General features: G+C 40.6%; 1 protein-coding gene across 1 annotated transcript in view; it reads left to right on the forward strand.

Annotated features, from left to right (window-relative positions):
* The first annotated feature begins 1,940 nt into the window (after positions 1–1,940).
* The window catches only part of Doa (Darkener of apricot), a 312,594-nt gene continuing 292,296 nt past the window's right edge, over positions 1,941–22,238 (forward strand). The window contains exons 1-3 of the mRNA XM_067762712.1: positions 1,941–2,708; positions 8,938–9,056; positions 9,116–9,199. Of these exons, the coding sequence (XP_067618813.1) occupies positions 2,565–2,708; positions 8,938–9,056; positions 9,116–9,199 (347 nt within the window). The 5' untranslated portion in view covers positions 1,941–2,564. The remainder of the gene's footprint in view (positions 2,709–8,937; positions 9,057–9,115; positions 9,200–22,238) is intronic.

Genomic DNA, 22,238 nt, shown 5'->3' on the forward strand with positions numbered 1-22,238 from the left:
TTTTCTACTTTGATCCGCACTTTTTGTGTGTGTAGATGGAAGAGAATGCTAAAATTAGTTCGAAATATTTGCTACATCAGTAGTGTGAACATGTATAACCACAAATGTGTACTCCATTACTCTTAGTGACAACTTCAAAACTTTTCAGTTGACATACGTTGCAATAATTGACTTACTTTTTTATTAAATTATTTCTTTTAAATATTTTTCTTGTATAAAATTATTGCATAAACACGTTTTGGTTTATTTTTTGTTCACATCGCTTCAAATTAATGGATTTTAAACAGTAAACATATAACTTTTCTTAAAATAAAGTCTCATTCCTTGTTCTTTTCATGCACCTTTAGAGTGGTATATTTATTTTTATATACAGAGTATAATTTCTTTTTTTTTTTAATTATTTCTACTTTCTACAATTAACCGTTGAAATTACCGTATTACCCGAATGTTTGAAACTCACTAAACTTGATTGAGTAAATAACTACACTCTGCGGTAAACTTACTTCAGCAATGTTAACCCACTTCGAAAATGAATTTTGTATGAACTTCGAATTTATCGTTAATTAGCAAATCTACTTTCACTGTTCATACAGTCATTTCCCTCGCACGATTTACCTAAAAAATTAAAGAATTTAATTTAAAAAGTCATAAAGCGAAAACTAGTATTCATAACTAAAATAAGTAGTTAATTTAAGTAAGGAATACTCATACACCTGTTAATTCTTGATCACTCTGCACCTTTTTAAACGGTTTTATTTTATTTGACTCTGTGTAGCAGCCGGCCGATCGGCCGTTGTTTACGATTTGTGTAATTAAAATTTAAGTAACTCCGCAATAAGCTATAACCTAGAAACTTGGAATATAGGTCGGAACCCGAGGACAATGTAATAATAAGAAAAAAACTCTGATAGGTGGCGCGTGGATCGAAATATTTCGCAAATACGATTTTTGCAATATATCGTTCCTTGTGCCACCTAGCGGGATTTTTTCCCGTTTTCTATTCATGTATGCATTATGTGTTCCAAATATGAACCAAATCGGACCACAAATACGATTTTTGTGAATATCTCGATCCTTGCGCCACTTAGCGGAGATTTTTTTCATAGGTCGCTTTCTATTCTTGTATGTATTATGTGTTCCAAATATGAGCCAAATCGGACCACAAATGCGATTTTTGAGCATATCTAGATGCTTGCGCCACCTAGCTGCGATTTTTTTCATAGGCCGCTTTTTATTCTTGTATGTATTATGTGTTCCAAATATGAGCCAAATCGGACCACAAATACGATTTTTGTGAACATCTCGACCCTTGCGCCACCTAGCGCCAATTTTTTTCCTATTATTGCATTTGCATCGGGTTCTGAACTATATTCCAAGTTTCAAGCTTGTTTCAATTACAAAATTCGTTCACAACGGCGGTGCATGCAGCCGTGCGGCCTGCCTGTCAAGTTATGCTAAATAAAAACCGCTATGAAGCGACCAATAGTTTTAAGCTGGAGACATTGGTGCTTTATCGGTAACCGTATCGGTAACCTTTTAACAGCTGATTCGACCAACCTTATGAGAATCAATGCAATCGATTATTGGTGCCGCTAAGGTCGTAACCGTATCGTAGCCAACCAATTGGGTTTTGGTTTACCGTCGTAACGATAAACAGCTGATTACGTTAGGGATACGACTACAGCGATACGACATACGGCACCAATGACTCCGGCTTTATGTAAGTCCCCCTGAAGAACAAAGCTGTCAAATCCATCCAGTACGGCAGCACTCTATTTTCCGCAGCTTTCCAATTGCAGCTAACTTTAGCTTTTATCGCAAAGATTCACCAAAAGAGAAACAATTTTTAAATAAACGCCTGCTATTTGTGAATAAAAAGTCGTTTGTGTTGCTCCCTTTCGAACAAATATTCGTAACCATAAATAGATTAGTGTGTATAGAAGTCTGGGTTGTACGTAAGTCGCGCAATTTGCCATAAATGAAATAGTTCACCTCGCCCTCATTTTCTTTTTTGTGTTCGCATTGATCCGATTTTCACTTTTATTTGGCAACCGAGAAAAACAAACGTTGCAACAACAACAAAAAACATTACAGCTGGTTGCTTCGTATTTGTAGAGTACCTGTTTGCGTGAGGGCGATAGCAATACATTATTTTGATAGTCTATGCAATTTTGTTTAAAATATTCCGAGCGGTCCGGCAATATTGCATTGATGCATTTTCCCCCGCCGTGGTGAATTTTTCGAATTTTCACTAGTTTACCCTTTCTATTATGTGAGTTTTGCCAGCAGCGTGTAAGTGAAAGAGCATTCAGCACACGTAAACCTTTTTTTGGTTTTGCGCATAGACGCGAACGTGGAGATAACGAATGCAAAAACCTGGCTATACAAAGGAAACTCGAAACAAGAGTGAAAAGTAGCTGAAAAGAGGAACTAAAAATTAATTGAATTCAAAATAAAAGCTCCGCGCCGCATAAATTACAAATATATAAAAGTAGCGAAATTGCGGCAAGTGAAGCATAATTTAAAAGAAAAGTTAATGTCAAGAAGTGCAGAACGCTGAGTCGATGTATATGCGAATTCAGGAACCGGCCGTAAAAACTTGGAAGCGCTTTACGAATCTGGTGAATACACTCTGGAATAGATTATATCTACCTGCTTCACCCTTTTTAGCGCTTACATACCCAGTTTCACCAGTTATTTCAGCAGAGGTAAGTGATAAAATGTTGATTTTAGAATGTGTTTAAAATATCGTATGTATTTTATGTCTAAAAGAAATTGGTCATGGTTGAATTTTGGTTGAATGCCTATAATTGCCACGATTTTCCTATTCCAGTCCCAGCTCCACCAGGTTACAGTTATATCTGTAATTTATACAATAAAATATTGGTAAAATATGTATTAAGCATTGTGATTTTTCTTATCGCGCGCTATGAAAAGTTTGCGAAAGATATTTACCACACCTAAAGGGACGTAGTTAGGTTTAGTTCGCGGGTGGGATAAGTTGATATGTGTAAGAAGTTGGCCTTTAAGAACTGATTTTTTATACTCGGCGTGCTTTGCACACAGAGTAACTTTGATTGGATAACGGTTGGTTGTACAGGTATAAAGGAATCAAGGTAGATATAGACTTCCATATATCAAAATCATCCGTATCGAAAAAAAATTTGATTGAGCCATGTGCGTCCGTACGTCCGTCTGTCCGTTAACACGATAACTTGAATAAATCTTGGGATATCTTCACCAAATTTGGTACACGACCTTACCCAGAATAGATTGTTATTGAAAATGAGCGAAATCGGATGATAACCACGCCCATTATATATATATATATATATAACATTTTGGAAAACAAAAAACCTGATAAATTTTTTTAAAATTTTTTTTGATCCTTCGAAATACAGCCGAAAATGTTTTTTCGTTGTAACTTGGTCATTTGACGTCCGATTTTTTAAATTGATATGTCATTATTTTGGCCTTGAGAAGCTTCACATTTCCGTGTAATGTCCTTTTAGGCTATGAAGTCGTTTTCACATGATTAGGTCAGCTAACAAAATTTTACCACCCCCCTAATGTATGTTTTTTTCCTTACCAACGAAAACACATTTTCGGCTGTATTTCGAAGGATCAAAAAAAAAATAAAAAATTTCCGAAACCCTCTCAACATAATCTTCAAATTTAGGGGCGGGCATTGGCAACTTTTTTTTCGATGCAGTCTAATGCACATACAACTTGTATGAGAGCAACCGAAATTGAAATTACTGCATAAAAAGCTAACTCGATTTCCAATTTTTGTTCTGCGTGACATTTTGGTTTGACGTTTGCATACATGTTTTACATTGTCGCAACGCATGCTTATTTCGGTTAGGGTAAAAAAGCCGTTTAAGGGCGTGCGTTGAAAAACCACAGTGTGTTTTTATTAGGTTGGCATGTTAAGCTTTACTTAAATTCCTTTCTCATTAGACAGGCAGGCGCAGCCGTTCTACACCTTTTCCAGTTTAAGTTCAGAAATTTACAATTCATGTTCAGAAAATTACAATTCAAGCTCAGAAAATTTCAATTCAAGTTCAGAATTTCCAATTTAAATTCAGAAATTTACAATTCAAGTTCAGAAATTTACAATTCAATATCGGAATTTCCAATTCAAGTTCAGAAATTCCAATTTAAATTCAGAAAATTATAACTCAAGTTCAGAAAAATACATTTCAAGTTCAGAAAATTACAATTCATGTTCAGAAAAATTCAATTCAAATTCAGAAAATTATAAGTATGGTGTTAGCTTTCAAAATTTATTCCAATTCATACTACGTAATGTAATACTTATATGTTATTTGCGGAACTTTTGATGCTTCGTTGACAATGGTGGCTTATAGATACTGGTCCCCAAGTTGTCTCCAAGGCGTGTGCATCCCGAGCTAAGAAATCAAGAGGACGCTCCGGCCATGAAAGTATTACAGTCGACACCGCAGTTTGGAAGCAGTAGAAGGGGGAGACCTCCAAAAGGTTGCGAGAGGCAGATGGAGGAAGACTTGATCTGTGCACACAGTACCTATACGTTACTTGCGGGATTGTGGATCCCGTTGATTTCGTCATCACTGCTGTCATACTCAATGCAGATCAATGTGCTTGTGATCCTTATGTAGAATACAGCTGGATGTCCTTGTTACTGATCTCTTATGAGAGGAGGAGAGGGAAGAGATGAAAGGGGTTTTTCGCTATCTCCTTCATGTGAGCAAAATTGATTTAAGTGAGTTATTAAGTGCAATGCTTTCTTAACAAATAGTAGGCCTTCATAACCTTGAATCAGATTATTAGCGCTAACATTTACCATGTTACACACTTTAATTGCAATTGCATTAAAGCAAAAAATCCTGACAAACTTTCTGAACTTGAATTGAAATTTTCTGAACTTGAATCTTAATTTTCTGAACATGAATAGTAATTTTCTGAACTTGAATTGTAATTTTCTGAACTTTAAATATATTTTTCTGAACTTGAATTGTAATTTTCTGAACTTAAATTGGAATTGCTAAACTTGAATGGGAAACTCTGAACTTGAATTATAAATTTCTGCATTTAAATTGGAAATTCTGAACTTGAATTGTAATTTTCTGAACTTAAACTGGAAAAGGGGTATAGTGTTCCCAGCATAAGTCAAACTTCTACACTTTTCTTTTCTTCGTATATATATACATCGTATAACTATGCATTTTGCCAAACAAGTTCCTTTGGAGGTAAGGTGAAACCTAGTTATATGTAAATGATACTATCTTCATTATCGTACTTAATTCCTTATCGTTAATTATATAACTACATTAACCGTGTAAATATTTCCCTGCGATAATCGGCAATTATGAACAAGCCTGAGTGATATTTAATTGGAAGGACAAAATAAAAGAAAAACGTGAAAATTTGACAGAAAATAATCAAGTTCCCAGGGATGGTATATATGTAAACACGTAGATTAATCATTGACGATTTATTTTAGATTAAGGCATGTCTAAACGTATACTGCTTGTGTACCAGGATTAAAATAAATACAATAAATGTAAGGCGCGATAACGTCCGAAGAGATTTTAGGCCGAGCTTCTCTTCGAACTTGCGTCGTGCTGTTTTTTTAATTTTTCTTGCAAATTGCAGTAGATGAGTTTTCCCTGAGAGCTTTTCATGGCGGAAATACACACGGAGTGCTTGCCAAACACTGTTGAGGGCGACCCCGCTTAGAAAAATTTTCTTCTAATTGAAAAACCTTGTTTCTAAAATTTTGATGTTGCTTTGCCCGGGGCAAGAACACAGGATATTCGGTGTGGTAGGCGCAGCACGCTACCATCACACCACGCCGTCCGCCAAGGTTTAGGATTAATGTTGAAAATAAATCTGTTCGCTTGGTAAATACTAGAAGTTTTCTAGGACCCAGTTAATTTGCAGTCGCGAGATTTATAAAGTCGTCTGTTGCCGGACCAGCGCTCAAAAAGGGCCCAGGACCCCGAGACCCGCTTGTGTACGCCCAGCTAATTGGTGGTGAATAACAATACCAGCGCCATCTACCGCCTACTTGTGTATTGCGCTTTCATCTTAAATATGCAATGGCCGATGATGGTATTTGACAGCTACAAAGGAAAATCTTAATGGAGAAGTGTGTTTAGATATTTTGCATTTGGAAAACACGAGTTTTGCTGCATTTGTGTAAAAAGCTGAGGTTTGAAAAGTGAAGAAAAGTGTACACTCGATTAACTTTTGTCTATAACAGATATATTTTTTCAATTAAAATAACAATTAAAACAAACAATTTACAACGAAAGTGTTTAGACGCTCTGGAAAATATATAGAAGCATAAAAAAATCAATTGCTTTTTGCAAAAACGGGTTCCAATCCTTTTTGTGTGATTGTAGGAGTGTGAAAATCTCAACAAAGTTACCAAACGCAAGAAACTCTAAGCAAAAAGGTGATACACTGCATAAGTAATAAAAAAAATATAAGGTAGATATATAATCGCAAATAGCAGATTATTAACGCCCAACGTTCTGACATATGTACGTGCATGTGGGGTTAACTACGCTGCAGACTTATTGCCACTCGAGCAAAGTGTCAATACAAATATCTAGATGACTAGATGCACTCGAAATCATTTCAATTTTACCAATGATTGTTCTAACTTCCGATACACGCATCTACCGACTTTAAAACCTGTGTATACGCCGTGAGGAAGAGAAACTGAGAAATTAAAACTTTCGCAGTTTCCTTCTCCAAGTGTTCCCAAGTCATCTTTGGTTCCCAAGTTGGTTGAGTAGATTAAAGCTACATTTTGTAATCACGCTGTTTTTATCGCTTATTAATATCAAAGCACCCATATCTAATAATAATCTTACATATCGTATGTACCCATGTACATATGTATGTATGTTCATTGAAATATATGTACATACCTAAATAAATACATATTTTATATACTGTTTTAAAATTGCATACTGTGAAAAGGTAACAAATCTGTGCATTTAGCCACGCAGCTGCTAATTTATATCAAAATAACGCAAGTACGGTTATAAGCAGCATCGAATGTTTGTATGGATGAAGATTACACTTATTTACATTGTACTTATCAATGCCATATTTCTCTTTAGTGGTGCTAAGGCGTCCAAACAATTCTGCCAAAATTGTTTATCAATCGCTCATGACGCATAATTTTTCTAATAATAGGAACCTCTGCCCTTCCAATTAGCAGTACCTAGCCAACTCGTCACTTATCCAACGCAGTGGGGGGTCTACCTTTATCCTACATGAAGCTCCTGTAGTTTGAAGTGCGTATTGCTGTGAGCATCCAGATTGGCATCTAATAACTTAGTTTGACTAGACATTCGTAATCTACCAAATAAACAAAAAATCGATGGGTGAGCACACACTTGTGATAAGTGACAAATTTCAATGTTTTCAGGAGAGCATATTTTGTCTTTTAAGAGGCGATTGCCTGTAAACGTTAACAGATATTTCCACAAGCTTCTGAGCCGTCATTATTGATAACTCGCTTACAAAGAATGCACACTAGGTAGGTATGATTCTGAAGTATCAGAAAGTGCAGTTGGTAAAATAGGCACCTAGCACAAGTGTGCGCTCACCCATCGAAACACCATGTGCGATCTATCTCCGAAGAGATTTAGGTCGAGTCCGTGTTCTGATTTGCGTCCTCCTTTTTAATATTTTCTCTTTCTTCTTTAATGGCGGAACCTACATGTTTAATGCCGATGCCTAAAGGCAGCTACAAGGCAGAGAGAAGCTTTTCTGGCAGAAATTCACTCGGAGCGTTTGCCAAACCACTGCCGAGGGTCGACCGCTAATAGAAAATGTTTTTTGTCTAATTAAGAAAAAAACTTATCTAGAGCTGAGTCGGATGTTAATTGAATTTGGCGCATTTAGCTTGGCTGTCTCGTCCTTGCTGATGGATCGAAATTCGAGATCGTGAAAAGCATCGTTTGTCTGAAAAGCAACATTATTAACTAATTTCGGAATGTCAGAGTAGAAATGAAAGTCCTCTAAGGGGAGTACGAGAATACTAGCAGTTTCAACAGGATTGGACCAAAGGGATGTTCCTGTTAGAGGCGTAGGTTACACATTACAATGGAAAGATGGTTGGTGCCATATGTGTACACATTGCATTCAGAACATACATTACTTATCTTAAGTAAGTAAGGGTTAGCCTGTAACAGTATCCGGATTGAAGTCGGGCTAGAGAGTATCGTGTTGTTGTAGCGATGCCGATGGTTCTTCGCCGGATGCAGGTCCGGTACGTTCCTGTAACAAACATCATTAAGTTATTAGCCGGAACGATTTAGTATGACCACAGGAATCCTTCTAGGCCATCCCGCCCTCACACCCCTAGACCCATGAGGAATTTAGTGTTGCCAGAGCCTCGGCTGCTAAAGAAACAGGATTCGCCAAGCATAGGTGAGGTTGACAATTGGGTTGGAGAATTTATAAATTGCGCTGGCAACCACTTGAAAGGGTTGCGCTACGACAGGCATACCTGTCGCGGGTATATTCTAAGTCTCTAACCCGCTGGGGGGAGGGGAGTGTCTCGTGGGTTCCTTAAGGGTCTTGTGTGTCCCTTAATGGTCTGCTTTCTTCTTCTGAAAGGGTCATATAGTGGCTCGCAATCATGGGTCGTGCCGACGGCGTGAAAAAGCCAGGCCATGAGAATGAGAGAAGACGCTACGGCTCTGAAAGTTTTCAGATCGGCAGCCATATTTGGAGACTTATCCACCAAATTTTCTGATAACTTTTCCAAAATTATGCAAGCCTCCAATCATCTCAAGTTTCCGACGTTATTCGAGCCACCAATTCTCTTGTCTTATCAGGTTTTTATTTTGTCCTAAGTCTGATATGTAGCAATTATTTGTTATATTTGAAATGGCATATCATAATTTTTTTAATACTTCTCATTTATAGATGCCTAGGACTCGTAGACGTCATCTTTCTCACGATCGTTCATCGGGTGGTCATAGGGAGAAGCGTAGGCGTGTCTCTTCAGAAGAGACATCGCCTTTGCCAACTGATGCATCATCGCCGTAAGTAGCACAAACTAAAATTTGTTTAAACAGCTTACTAAAACTAAATTACTTTACAGACCACGCGGAAGATATACACGTTCTGATGCTAAAAAGCGTCATCGTGAATCGGATGTTAGTTCACGTGTTTCAAAGGATTCATCGTAAGTGCATTTAGTAAATATATTTATTAGCCGTAGGCAAAAAAGCACATTAAATCTATATATATATATATCAAATTCCGATTAATCACGTATGTTTAAATCGAGTTGTATTTTAAACGGATTGACCTTGTCTAACCATATTTAAAAACCTTTCAATGGTAGTAATGGTCGAAAATAATTTTGATATGTAATTCAGGGAGGCACGTGATGAACTTAAATTTTTTATACTACATACATACTCATCTCTCGAAGTATTAATGCCAGGATATTCAAATTAACTATTGATTGATGTATATTGCAAAAGATTTTTGTCGTTTCTGGTCTAATTTGGTTTCGGCGCTGCGCCATGTTGTTGTTGTTGTTGTAGCAATGCTCGCCCCACCTAATAGCCGCGACCGATCACAAATTGTTATCAATATCCTCTAACGGGAGTCCAAGGAAACTTGCCGTTTCAACAGGGGTGGACCATAAGGAAAGGGGTGTTAGAGGCGTTGGTTCCACATTACAATTAAAGAGATGGTTGGTGTCATGTGGGGACACATTGCAAGCAGGGCATACATTTTGTATGTCGGGGTTCATTCTGGATAGGTAAGAGTTTAACCTGTTACAGTATCCAGAACGAAGTTGAGCAAGAGTGACTCGCGTTTCCCTGGGGAGTATGCGTTCCTCTTCTGCGAGTTCTGGATATTTTTCTTCAAGTACTGGATTCACCGGGCAATTCCCGACATAAAGGTCCGACGCCTGTCTATGGAGTTCACCAAGGACCTGCTTGTGTTTTTCCGCTTCATACGGCTGGGTTCTCAGGTGCCGTATTTCCTCAAAATGCTTACGGAGATGACTCCTTAGGCCCCTAGGCGGTGCTGGTTTGTCAATCAGATGTCTGTTGGGATGCCCAGGTTTCTGGGTATTCAACAGAAACTGTTTGGTCAGCATCTCATTTCTCTCCCTGATGGGGAGTATTCTCGCCTCATTATGCATATGGTGTTCTGGGGACATAAGAAGACAGCCCGTGGCGATTCTGAGAGCAGTATTTTGGCAGGCCTGTAGTTTCTTCCAGTGGGTGGTTTTTAGGCTTGGCGACCATATGGGTGACGCGTAGCACGTAATCGGCTGGCTAATTGCTTTGTATGTGGTCAAGAGCATTTCTTTATCTTTTCCCCAGGTACTGCCAGCAAGGGATTTGAGGATTTTATTACGGCTCTGAATTCTTGGAGCAATTGCGGTTGCGTGCGCACCAAAATGTACATCCTGATCAAACGTCACACCCAAGATTTTGGGGTGTAGGACAGTCGGTAGCGTAGTGCCATCGACGTGGATGTTCAATATGGTCGACATTTGGGGCGTCCATGTTGTAAATAAGGTCGCGGAAGATTTAGTCGGTGACAATGCCAGGTTTCGCGAGGCGAAAAAACTGGAGAGATCAGGGAGATAGCCGTTTATTTTATTGCATAGCTCATCGATCTTTGGGCCAGGGCCTGTGGCCATTATTGTGCAGTCATCGGCGTAGGAAACGATTGTGACTCCTTCCGGTGGTGAAGGTAGCTTAGATATGTAGAAATTAAACAAAAGCGGGGATAGGACACCACCCTGTGGCACCCCTTGTTTAATTCTCCTTTGTTTTGATGTTTCGTTTCTGAATTGCACCGATGCCTGCCGACCACCCAGATAATTTGCGGTCCACCTTTTAAGACATGGGGGAAGGGTGGACCCTTCCAGGTCTTGCAGTAACGAGCCATGGTTGACCGTATCAAAAGCTTTTGATAGGTCTAACGCTACGAGTACTGTTCTATGGTGGGGATATTGATTCAAACCGCAATTTATCTGGGTGCTAATGGCATTTAGCGCGGAGGTAGTGCTATGGAGTTTTCTGAAGCCATGCTGATGAGGGGCTAGCTGCAAATGTGCTTGGAAATGAGGGAGCAAAATGGCTTCAAGCGTCTTTGCCACTGGCGATAGGAGAGATATCGGACGATATGACTCACAGCAAAGCTGCTATCTGTTGCAGATTTATATTCTTCCCACTTTCCTTTTTTGAAGTTTATGAAAGTGCGTTTTTCGGTGACGATGAAGTCGGCGGTACGCTCGAACGAAATCAGTATGGGCAGGTGGTCGGATGCCAATTTTACCATCGGCTGCCAGTTGACGCAGTTTACGAGTTCTGCGCTCACGATTGAGATATCTGGCGAGCTATGACAGCTTCCTACCATACGTGTGGGGGCGTCTCCGTTTATTGTGCAGAACGTCGTTTCGTCTATTTGATCCGCCAACATCTCACCCCTACTGTCCGCCCGCAAGTTTGAATGCCATAGGTCGTGATGGGCATTGAAATCGCCTAAGATAATGCGATTGTTGCCAGTGAGTAAGGCCTCGATATTGGGCGGTATCCACTGGGGCAACAGGTGACAGGAGGGATGTAGATGTTGATGATTTCTAGATTTGCATCGCCTGACCGGACAGATAGGCCTTGACGTTCTAAGACATTGTCACTGCGGTCGATGCGAGGATCAAATATATGATATTGCACAGAGTGGTGTATAATAAACGCGAGGCGGGATTCAAGGGGTTGTGTAGCGCAATATATAGCTTCTCCAACCCAATTGTCAACCTCACCTTCGAGCGGCGAATCCCGTTTCACTAACAGACGAGGCTCTGGCGACCCCAAGCTCCTCATGGAACTTGGGGGTGGGGAGGGAGGGATGGCCTGAAGGTTAAATGTGGCCAGATAAATCGTTCCCGAGATGGTCGGGCCAGCACCTTAATGGTGCTGTGTTACCGGAGCGTATCGGATCTGTATCCGACAAAGGATCATCACATCGATAACACTCCCCAAAGCCTTCGGGGAGTAACTAATCGCTACAACAACAACAACAACAACAACATAAACGCGAGGCCGCCTCCATTTCCGCTCTCGCGGTCTTTCCTGTGGACATTATAACCAGAGCAGGTCTGCAATGCAGATCTTGCTGTGAGTTTAGTCTCTTGAATCGAAGCAATGCGGATGTTGTGCCGCTTCATGAAATCGACTATCTCCGTAATCTTCCCAGTTAGTCCATTACAGTTGAACTGCAGAATTCTGAAGTGCATGAGGGGTGACGCCGCCACTCTAGGGGTAAGTGAGGGGTGACTACGCCTAGGTTGTGGAAGGCCAGGACGCAATTGCTGTTGTGGCCTTGGGACTGGGCGCCCTTGGGCAAGCATTGGGGTACCCGGATGATTTGGGTTTGCGACCTGGCAACATGGCGCGATGAAACCCGTCGGGGGGTTGCCGTCGCGGAGACCAGAACATCTAGGAAAGTGGCACCACCCAAGGCAGGAGCTGCATTGAGCGGATGTCGCAAACCTATATATTCTGTGCTGGCAGACGGTGCAAACGGAGGCAGGGACTAAGAGTCTGTTTCCCTGACCTGCACGATTGCTGCCAGAAAAGAGGGGGGAGAAGAAGACGGGGGCAGGGGCTGATGCTCAGCATTGCAACCAGCTCTACTACGAAGGTAGTAGTTATGAGTGGTATCAGCTGTTTGAGTTGTTGGCGCCGTGGGGCGCGAGCAGCAGCGGGTACTTGTTGTGGCTTGCTGAGCAGCGAAGCTGCTGGAAGGTAGTGGGGATACGCTTAGGCGTAGACTACGGGACGCCCTTGGGCGTGAGCAGCAAGGAGCCACAAAAGATTTATAAAAGTTACGTGGACGTCGGGTTTTGGGATCAAGCCCAGAACAACCTGTCCGATGCAACCATCCCTTGCACGAGACACACTGAACAGAGTATGACCGTCCTAAAAAGATTCTTTTCTGGCAAATGCAGCAAAACCATTTCTCATGACCGGGGTTAGGAGACGGACCCGGATTGGGTTCGATACCTTCCCGGAGTAAGAATATGTAGCAGTCCTGCTGCAAGGAGCTGCTGGGAGGATGACAATTTGTGGGAGGGACGAAACAAATTAAATGGGGTCACACTGAAATGACAGTCCTTCGTCGGGAAAAATCCCGAGTCGCTCCGGTACATAGAACCGACGTTGGGCGCTGCGCCATCATTAGTGTCAACGAAAAGTGACGCTGCTGATTTCGAATACCGAAAACAGTTTGTCTTAAAACCAAATATGACAAGCGAATAAGGAGAATCGTTCCAACATACATCAATTATACACGCTGTCAACAAAAATAAACGAATCAATTAAATGAGTTTAACTCTAACACCGCTAATAAAATTTTGAATAAAGGAAAAGAGACAACATCTCCCATACAATTCCATATAATGGTATTTTTATACTGCATATCTTGGGAAGTATTCTAGCTAGACCACTCGAGTTTGATCCCTAAAACCTCTATAAAACGAGGGGTAACGGAAAAAATTTCGAAAAGTGTTCATGATAGAAGAATTATATGAGGTTAGGCAAGCATCCTCCATACTCATTGCCTCATCGTCCCCGAGATGGTCGCGCTTGTACCTAAATGGTTCTTGTTACCGGAACGTACCGGATCTATATCCGGCAAAGGACCATACACATCGATAACACTCCTCAACCCCACCGGGTTAGGGGGTTAGAATATACCCGCGTTAGGTATGCCTTTCGTAAGAGGAGACTAAAATACTACATTCAAGGGGTTGTGTAGCGCAACCTTTTCAGGTTGCCGGAGCAATATATAGCTTCTCCAAACCCAATTGTCAACTTCACCTTCGATCGGCGGATCCCGTTTCACTAACAGACGAGGCTCTGGCGACCCATGAGGAACTTGGGGGTGGGGAGGGAGGGATGGCCTGAAGGTTTAATGTGGCCTATAAATCGTTCCCGATGTTGCTGTGTTACCGAAGGGTACCTGTACTGTATCCGGCAAAGGACAATCACATCGATAACACTTCCCAAAGCCTTTGGGGAGTAACCTTATCACTACAACAACAACATCATAACACTCCTCAAAACTTTCCAGGAGTACTTTTATCGCCACAACAACAACAACACAAATAAATTCTGGAATGAATCAGGAACAGTACTCCTAGCGCTAAACTTATCAAAAGCATTTTATACAGTCAATCATAGAACGTTACTGCAAGACTAGGAAGGGTACAGCTTTCCTCTCAGTCTCAATATTGGAATAAAAATTATGTGTGGGGTCGGCAGCCACTGGTGCAGTTAGGAACGTAACATTAAACAAGGGGTGCGTAACGGTGGAGTCATACCCTCACTTTTGGTAAAATTTTACCTATTGAAGCTCCATTCCCCACCAGAAAGTGTTACCATTGTGGTCTGCGCTGACCATTTCCCTAGTCTTTCCAGTTTTTGTACCTCGCGTTATCTGACATTGCCACCAAACAAATCTTCGGCGACCTTATTTAAAACATACACAAAGCAAATGTGGACCATATTAGATATCCACGTCAATGAAATACGCTATCGGGTGTCTTACATCCAAAATTTACGGTCGATCAGGATATACATTTTGGTGAGCATGCTGCCGCAATTGTACGTAAAGTCCAGAGCCATAACAAAATATAGCACTTGGGGCAAAGAAAAAATAATGTTCATAACAACATATAAAGCTGTATGCTACGCGTTCCCTATACGGTCGCTGAGCGTAAAAGAAACACTGGAAGAAACTGCAGGCCTGGCAAAAACCGCGCTCAGGACGGAACGGGCTGTCTTCTTATGTCCCCAGAAACATCACCTACATAAGGGGAATGCTGAACAAACAGTTTTTGCTGTTGGTGAATCAATTTGGTGTTTTAGTCGCTTTTTAAGTCAGGCATACCTGCTGCGGATATATTCTAAGCCCCCTAATCCGCTGAGGAGTGCATCCGTTTACATATTCCTAATAGGCCTCTGCATATCGCACCTTTGTTTCGAACACTGGGCGATTTGAATTATATTTCAAATTCCTTAGCCATCCATTTTTTATTACCAAAGCCTATTTTGTAATATTTAACGCGGCAGGTATGCCTATTGTAAGAGGCGACTAAAATACCAAATTGATAAAAAACAAGTAAAGGTGTCTAAGTTCGGGTGTAATCAAACATTATATACTCAGCGTGAGCTTCAATTGTATATTTAATTTCAGATAAATTACTTTTCTGCATAACACGTGGCACCGCCCGTTTAAAAAAATGTCTCCCCATTTCCTCTTACAATATAACTTTATAAGTGAAATATCATTGATTCAAAACTATTTTTTGCCAAGTTATAGCTTATTATTTTCGTCCACGACCCTTTTAAAAATCTTTTATATAAAAGTGGGCGTGGTCCTTACTCGATTTCGTTAATTTTTCTTCAAAGCATTCCTTATAGTAAAGGCAACCTCTGCCGAATTTTGTTACGATAGATTTAACGATTTTTGATTTATGATTAATAATATTTGTAAAATTGATTTTTTCACAAGTGGGCAATGCCACGCCCATTTAAAGAAATGTTTTAAAATTTTTATAAAGACCCTCAATATCAGTCCACACGTCAAATTTCAATATTATAGTTGTGTTATTTACAAAATAATCAGGTTTTTTGTATGTTTCCAAAATATTATATATATATAATGTGGGCGTGGTTATCATCCGATTTCGGTCGTTTTCAATAAACGGACGGACATGGCTCAATCAAATTTTTTTTCGATACTGATGATTTTGATATATCTATCTCGATTCCTTTATACCTGTACAACCAACCGTTATCCAATCAAAGTTAATATACTCTGTGTGCAAAGCACGCTGGGTAAAAAAAAACAATTATAAGGTCACACGCGCAGCATGAACATTTCAGAGGTATATCACGCCAACTATTATTGTGGAATACGGCATACATATGTATAAAACTACTGATATCCCATTTTTATAGTAATTTATTTATTTATTTATTCAAATTTCAAAGTATTTTTTAAGTTAGTGCGTTAAGAAACTTCTTAGTTATTGTGATTAACATCGACAATTCCTTAACTCATTGGGCGGTATCTTAAGGCGAGAAAGCTAGAAAGTCCCTAGCTGTTTTCCTAAAAGCAACAATATTTCATAAAAGTAATAGTTTTATCCTTGAAGGAAAAATTAATATAATTGTTTACGAACGACAAATCACACCACATGACACCAACCATCTCTTCAATTGTAATGTGGAACCAACGCCTCTAACACCCCTTTCCTTATGGTCCACCCCTGTTGAAACGGCAAGTTTCCTTGGACTCCCGTTAGAGGATATTGATGACAATTTGTGATCGGTAGCGGCTATTAGGTGGGGCGAGCATTGCTACAACAACAACAACAAGGACAAATCACGCAAAATATGGAAATAGTAGGCGGAGTAAATGACAATGAATTATCCTTAAACAGATTATGGACGAAATATATTAAATAGGTCATTAAATAGGACGATGAAAGTCCACTGAACGCGTTGATAGGAATATCGCCATCATGGCTTTTCTGAATACATTTAAAACTGCTCCAGGAACTTCCGCGGAATCGAAGGCTAGTATAAACATGAAAATTGGAATCACAACGATACAGTGTCTCTTGAGGGAACATAATTTCATGGCCCATGGCTAAAGAAAAAACCCGCTTTCCACCACAAAAAAGCGATCCCGCACGCTAGCTGGTATTACTTACTTACTTAATAGGCGCTTAACAGACTAAACGGTTATGGCCGTCCAACAAGGCGCGCCAGTCGCTCGTTCCCTCCGCCAACCGGCGCCAATTGGCCACACCAAGGGAGTTTAAATCGTTTTCCACCTGGTCCTTCCAACGGAGTGGGGGCCGCCCTCTACCTCTGCTTCCATAGGCGGGTTCCGATAGAAACACTCTTGGCCGGAGCATCATCTTTCATTCGAATAACATGGCCTAGCCAGCGCAGCCGCTGCGTTTTAATTCGCTGGACTATGTGGATGTCTACGTAGAGCTCGTACAGCTCATCATTAAATCTTCTTCGGTACTCGCCATCGCCAACGCGTAGAGGTCCATAAATCTTTCGAAGAACTTTTCTCTCGAATACTCCCAAAGCCGCTTCATCTGCTGTTTTCATGGTCCATGCTTCTGCCCCATATAGCAGGACGGGTACGATAATAGACTTGTAGAGTATGTTTTTCGTCCGCCGAGAGAGGACTTTACTTTTCAATTGCCTACCTAGTCCAAAGTAGCATTTATTGGCAAGATTGATTCCTCGCTGGATTTCAGTGCTGATGTTGTTGCTAGTGTTGATGCTGGTTCCCTATTAAATGAATTCTTTTACTATTTCGAAATTATGGCTGCCAAAAGTAGCCTGGTTGCCAAGGCGCGTATGCGCTGACTCTTTGCTCGATGACAGCAGGTACTTCGTTTTGTCCTCATTCACCATCAAACCCATCTTTACCGCTTCTTTTTCCAGTTTGGCGTAAGCAGAACTAACAGCGCGGGTGTTTAGGCCGATGATATCAATCTCATCAGCATATGCCAGTAATTGCCCGCTTTTATAGAATATTGTTCCAGTGCGGTTAAGTTCTGCAGCTAGTATAATTTTCTCCAGCATCAAATTAAAGAAATCGCACGGTAGGGGGTCACCCTGTCTGAAACCTCATTTAGTTTCGAACGGCTCGGAGAGGTCCTTCCCAACTTCTGACTGAGCTGATGGTGTTGCTCAACGTCATTTTGCACAGCCGTATAAGTTTTGCGGGGAAACCAAATTCAGACATAGCGGCATATAGGCAGCTCCTTTTCGTGATGTCGAAGGCGACTTAAAGTCGACAAAGAGGTGATGTGTGTCGATTCTCTTTTCACGGGTTTTTTCCAAGATTTGGCGCATTGTGAAAATCTGGTCGAAGGTAGATTTACCAAGTCTGAAGCCGCACTGATAAGGTCCAATCAGCCGGTTCACGGTGGGCTTCAATATTTCGCACAATACACTTGAAAGGACCTTATATGCGATATTAAGAAGGCTGATTCCACGAGAGTTGGTCCATTTTGCAGTATCCCCCTTCTAGTGGACTGCGCAAAGAACAATTAGATTCCAACCGTCTGGCATGCACTCGTCCCCCCATATTTTGCTAAGAAGCTGCTGCATGCGCCTTACCAACTCCTCGCCGCCGTACTTGAATAGCTCCGCAGGCAATCCATCAGCGCCCACGGCCTTGTTGTTTTTCAATCTGGTTATTGCTATTTTAACTTCGTCATAATCGGGCGGGGGGACATATATTCCATCATCATCGATTGCGGGATCGGGCTCTTCATCTCTACGCGGTGAATTGCATCCTCCATTTAGGAGAGCAGAGAAGTGTTCCCTCCATAATCTAAGCACTCTCTGGACATCAGTTACAAGGTCGCCGTTTTCGTTCCTACAGGATACGCTAGCTGGTATCACGAAATCATAAATTGGACAGGGATCGATTGGGTTTGATTCATATTCTCTTATGAGTGCAAAATAAATACGTCCAGAATCTCATTAGGGATAATGCATTTTAATGTTTTCTGCCGACTCTTTCCATATTTTTCGTGATTTATTCTTTTTACACAATTATGTAAATTTTTTTTTCAAGGATAAGACTATAATACGAAATATAGCTGATTTTACGAAAATTGCTAGGGACTTTCTAACTTTGTCGCCTTAAGATACCACATAATGTATTAAGGGATTATCGATGTTAACCACAATAACTAAAAAGTTTTGTTACGCAGCTGCAGTTACTGGAGAAACGCACTGACGGAAAACATTTTACTCGGCTTTTTTTTTGGACCGTAAGTGTTGCTCCCCGAAGGCTTTGGGTAGTGTTATCGATGTGATGGTCCTTTGCCGGATACAGATCCGGTACGCTCCGGTAACACAGCACCATTAAGGTGCTAGCCCGACCATCTCGGGAACGATTTATGTGGCCACTTTAAACCTTCAGGTCATCCCTCCCTCCCCACCCCAAGCTCCTTGAAAAGCTTGGGGTCGGCAGAGCCTCGCCTTTTAGTGAAACAGGATTCGCCGCGGGTAGGTGAGGTTGACAATTGGGTTTGGAGAAGCTATATATTGCGCTGGCAATCTGAAGGGTTGCGCTTCACAGCCCCTTGAATCTGGTATTTTAGTCGCCTCTTACGCCAGGCATACCTACCGCGAGTATATTCTGACCCCCTAACCCGCTCGGGGAAGTATATTCTTATTTTGTTTTTGTTATGGTATCGATAAAGGCATCCTTTGAAGTTTTTAGGAAGCATATTTTAATGTTGATAGTATTTTGTCTGATATATATAGAGGCTGCGGAGCTAGCACCTCAAGTATTGCCGTAAGGCAACCCCAACGCCAGAACCTTGCCTGCTAAATGTGTGTATGAATACTACATTCATGTTTATAACAGAATCTGCTTAGTATATGTGAGTTTGAAAATTGCGTTGGAGAAAGTGGATAGTTATAGCGCTTTATTTTTTAGTTTCAAACCCTAAACACTCACTAGTAGCAGTAAAATTGCATACTTTTAAGATTCAGTGAGACTTCAAATTCCTCTCTGAAATAATTTAAAGGTATGTGCGTACTGTTTAAGCGCACTACTATAGCTAATAACCATATTTAACGTACATGTGCAAATATAAAATTAAGCGGTGATATTGTTTTTTAAAACTGCAACTCATTAGACCCGTTATTTTCTTCTTCAACTTAATTATTAAATGCATATTTTAGTCCTTATTTCGACAAGAAGCTGGTTCTCATTTAAACAATTTGGGTACAAATAACGCCAAAACAATTGCCGCTAAATTACAGTCATTAAAAAATCTGCAGGCAAATAAATAAAAGAAATCTTCATATTTCGTATGCCCAAAAAGGGATGACAGCTTGACATATTCGAGTTTACTTCCTTGTGCATTGATCTGAATCGAAGTTGGCTGCAGAGGTAGTAAATTTTCAAGAATTGATTTCGTTTACATATTTCGAAAGTAAAAAGTGTGGGCTGACATATTTACCAATCGTTTTTACAAACGTTTATGGGTTATGAATTTATTTATTTATATTTTTGCAAAAGTAAAACATATCATTGAACTTTCTTTGAGTCATTCAGCAGTTGCATTTTTCTTAAATAAGTAATCTTTAGGTATCAGCGAAATAAAGCTGTATTTTGACCAGCTTCAATATTAATCCCACCCGTTTCCCTTATTGGTCTTGCGTATTTTAGAAAGTTGACAGCTATCCAATTACACAAAAGCAAGAGAAAATAATTGCGTTCCCATGATTGGATGCCCACAAGGAGGCGTGTTATCGCCTCCTGTGGAGCTAATAGTGGACGAACTCTGGCACATTAGAGGTTACAACAAAAAAATACGGAATCCAAACATTATACCAGAGTCTAACTTCGCGAATCACATGGGCGAGAATGAATGTTCCCCAGCAAACATCAATAAAACAGTTAGGGTTCTTCACATACAAGCAAAAGGCCGACGTCTCAACGTACTCGAAAACATAGAAATCTACAAACAGAAAACATTCGACGGTAGAATAATAAACGAACAGATAAACACAATTTCTGACAAAATATTCGAGCCTTTAAAACTTGGTTACAAGAAACAGACAAAGACACAACAACAAATAACACACAAAAAAATTAACGCACCAAAACAATAAACCCACAAAGAAGGTCAACCGACTAAAATTACGGATTTTTACCTGCCTCAGTCAGCCACACAAATGGATCTGTAAAAACCACCCTCGGTTCTGAATGAACACATCTCACATACACATAACTAAATATACACAAGCATCAATACGACAACAACAGATCAGAACGAAATCGACACTGATGATGGCACAACGCCGAAACCGGTTTGTCTCAAAACCAAATTTGACAAGGGATGACGGAAAATCGTTCTAATATACATCATTTATCCACCCTGTCGGAAAATTAACAAAACAAAACAAATTCAGGAAAGCAATCTCCCTAGGGAGACCTGCGTCACTATAGCTCAACTTCGATCTGAATACTGTAACAGGTTAAACTCTTACCTATCCAGAATCAACCCAGACATACATAATGTATGTCCTGCTTGCAACGTGCCGCCACATGACACCACCAATATTTTCAATTGCAATGTGGAGCCAACGCCTTTAACACTCCTCTCACTCTGCTCCACCACTGTTGAAACTGCAAATTTCCTTGGACTACCGTTAGAGGATTTTGATCACAATTTGTGAGGGGTCGCACCTATTGGATGGGGTGAAGAATTACTACAACAATATTCCTAGACTAACCTATGTTTAGTAACCGAAGATCTGCATAACATGAGCATTTGGTCCGGTAGATTGATTTACTATCATGCTTATCATCATTATATATCATGTTTATCATCATCTGTGAATGTGACGCTCAGCTGTTGCTGTTGTTGCAGCGATAAGGACACTCCCCTAAGGCCTTGGGGGGTGTTATCGATGTTGATGGTCCTTTGCAGATCCGGTACGTTCCCGTACGCTACTGTACCAAGCCCGACCATGTCGGGAACGATTTGTTATGACCACATGCGACCTTCTAGGCCAATCCCGTCCTCCCACCCCCTACAACTCGGGTCGCTAGAGCCTCGGCTGTTAATGAAACAGGATTCGCCACGGATAGGTGAGGTTGACTGTTGGGTTTGGAGAAGATATATATTGCGCTGGCAACCTGAATGGGTTGCGCTACTCAACCCCTTGAATCTACTTGGTATTTTAGTTACCTCTTAAGACAGGCATACCTACCGCGGGTATATTCTAACCCGCTGGGGGAGCGACGCTCAGCTCAGTTTTACTGATATGGACAGCCCTTTGCCGGATATATGTATATATAACACCTCTCCTACCTGTACTGCCGAGTATAATGAGAAATAAAACGCCTTTCCCAATCTATCGATCTGTGGACATTGTAGAAGTTGCAAATTTTTTTCCCGTACATAAATATTTATAAGCAAAACAACGGTTTAAATATGTACACAATGCACCTTAAATGTATGATGCATCTCTGTAATTGCCATATTTGGTCAATCATTTACAAGTGGACGGACGGGCCATACGGTATGATGTGGAAACATATGCAAATTGTCAGCAAAACATGACTGCCAATTCGTGATTGTCTTCTACTGAATTTATTGTTTTGTCAATTATTGTCTG

The sequence above is a fragment of the Eurosta solidaginis genome, chromosome 1 (genome assembly GCF_040869045.1).
Source record: "Eurosta solidaginis isolate ZX-2024a chromosome 1, ASM4086904v1, whole genome shotgun sequence".
NCBI classification, from domain to species: Eukaryota; Metazoa; Arthropoda; class Insecta; order Diptera; family Tephritidae; genus Eurosta; species Eurosta solidaginis.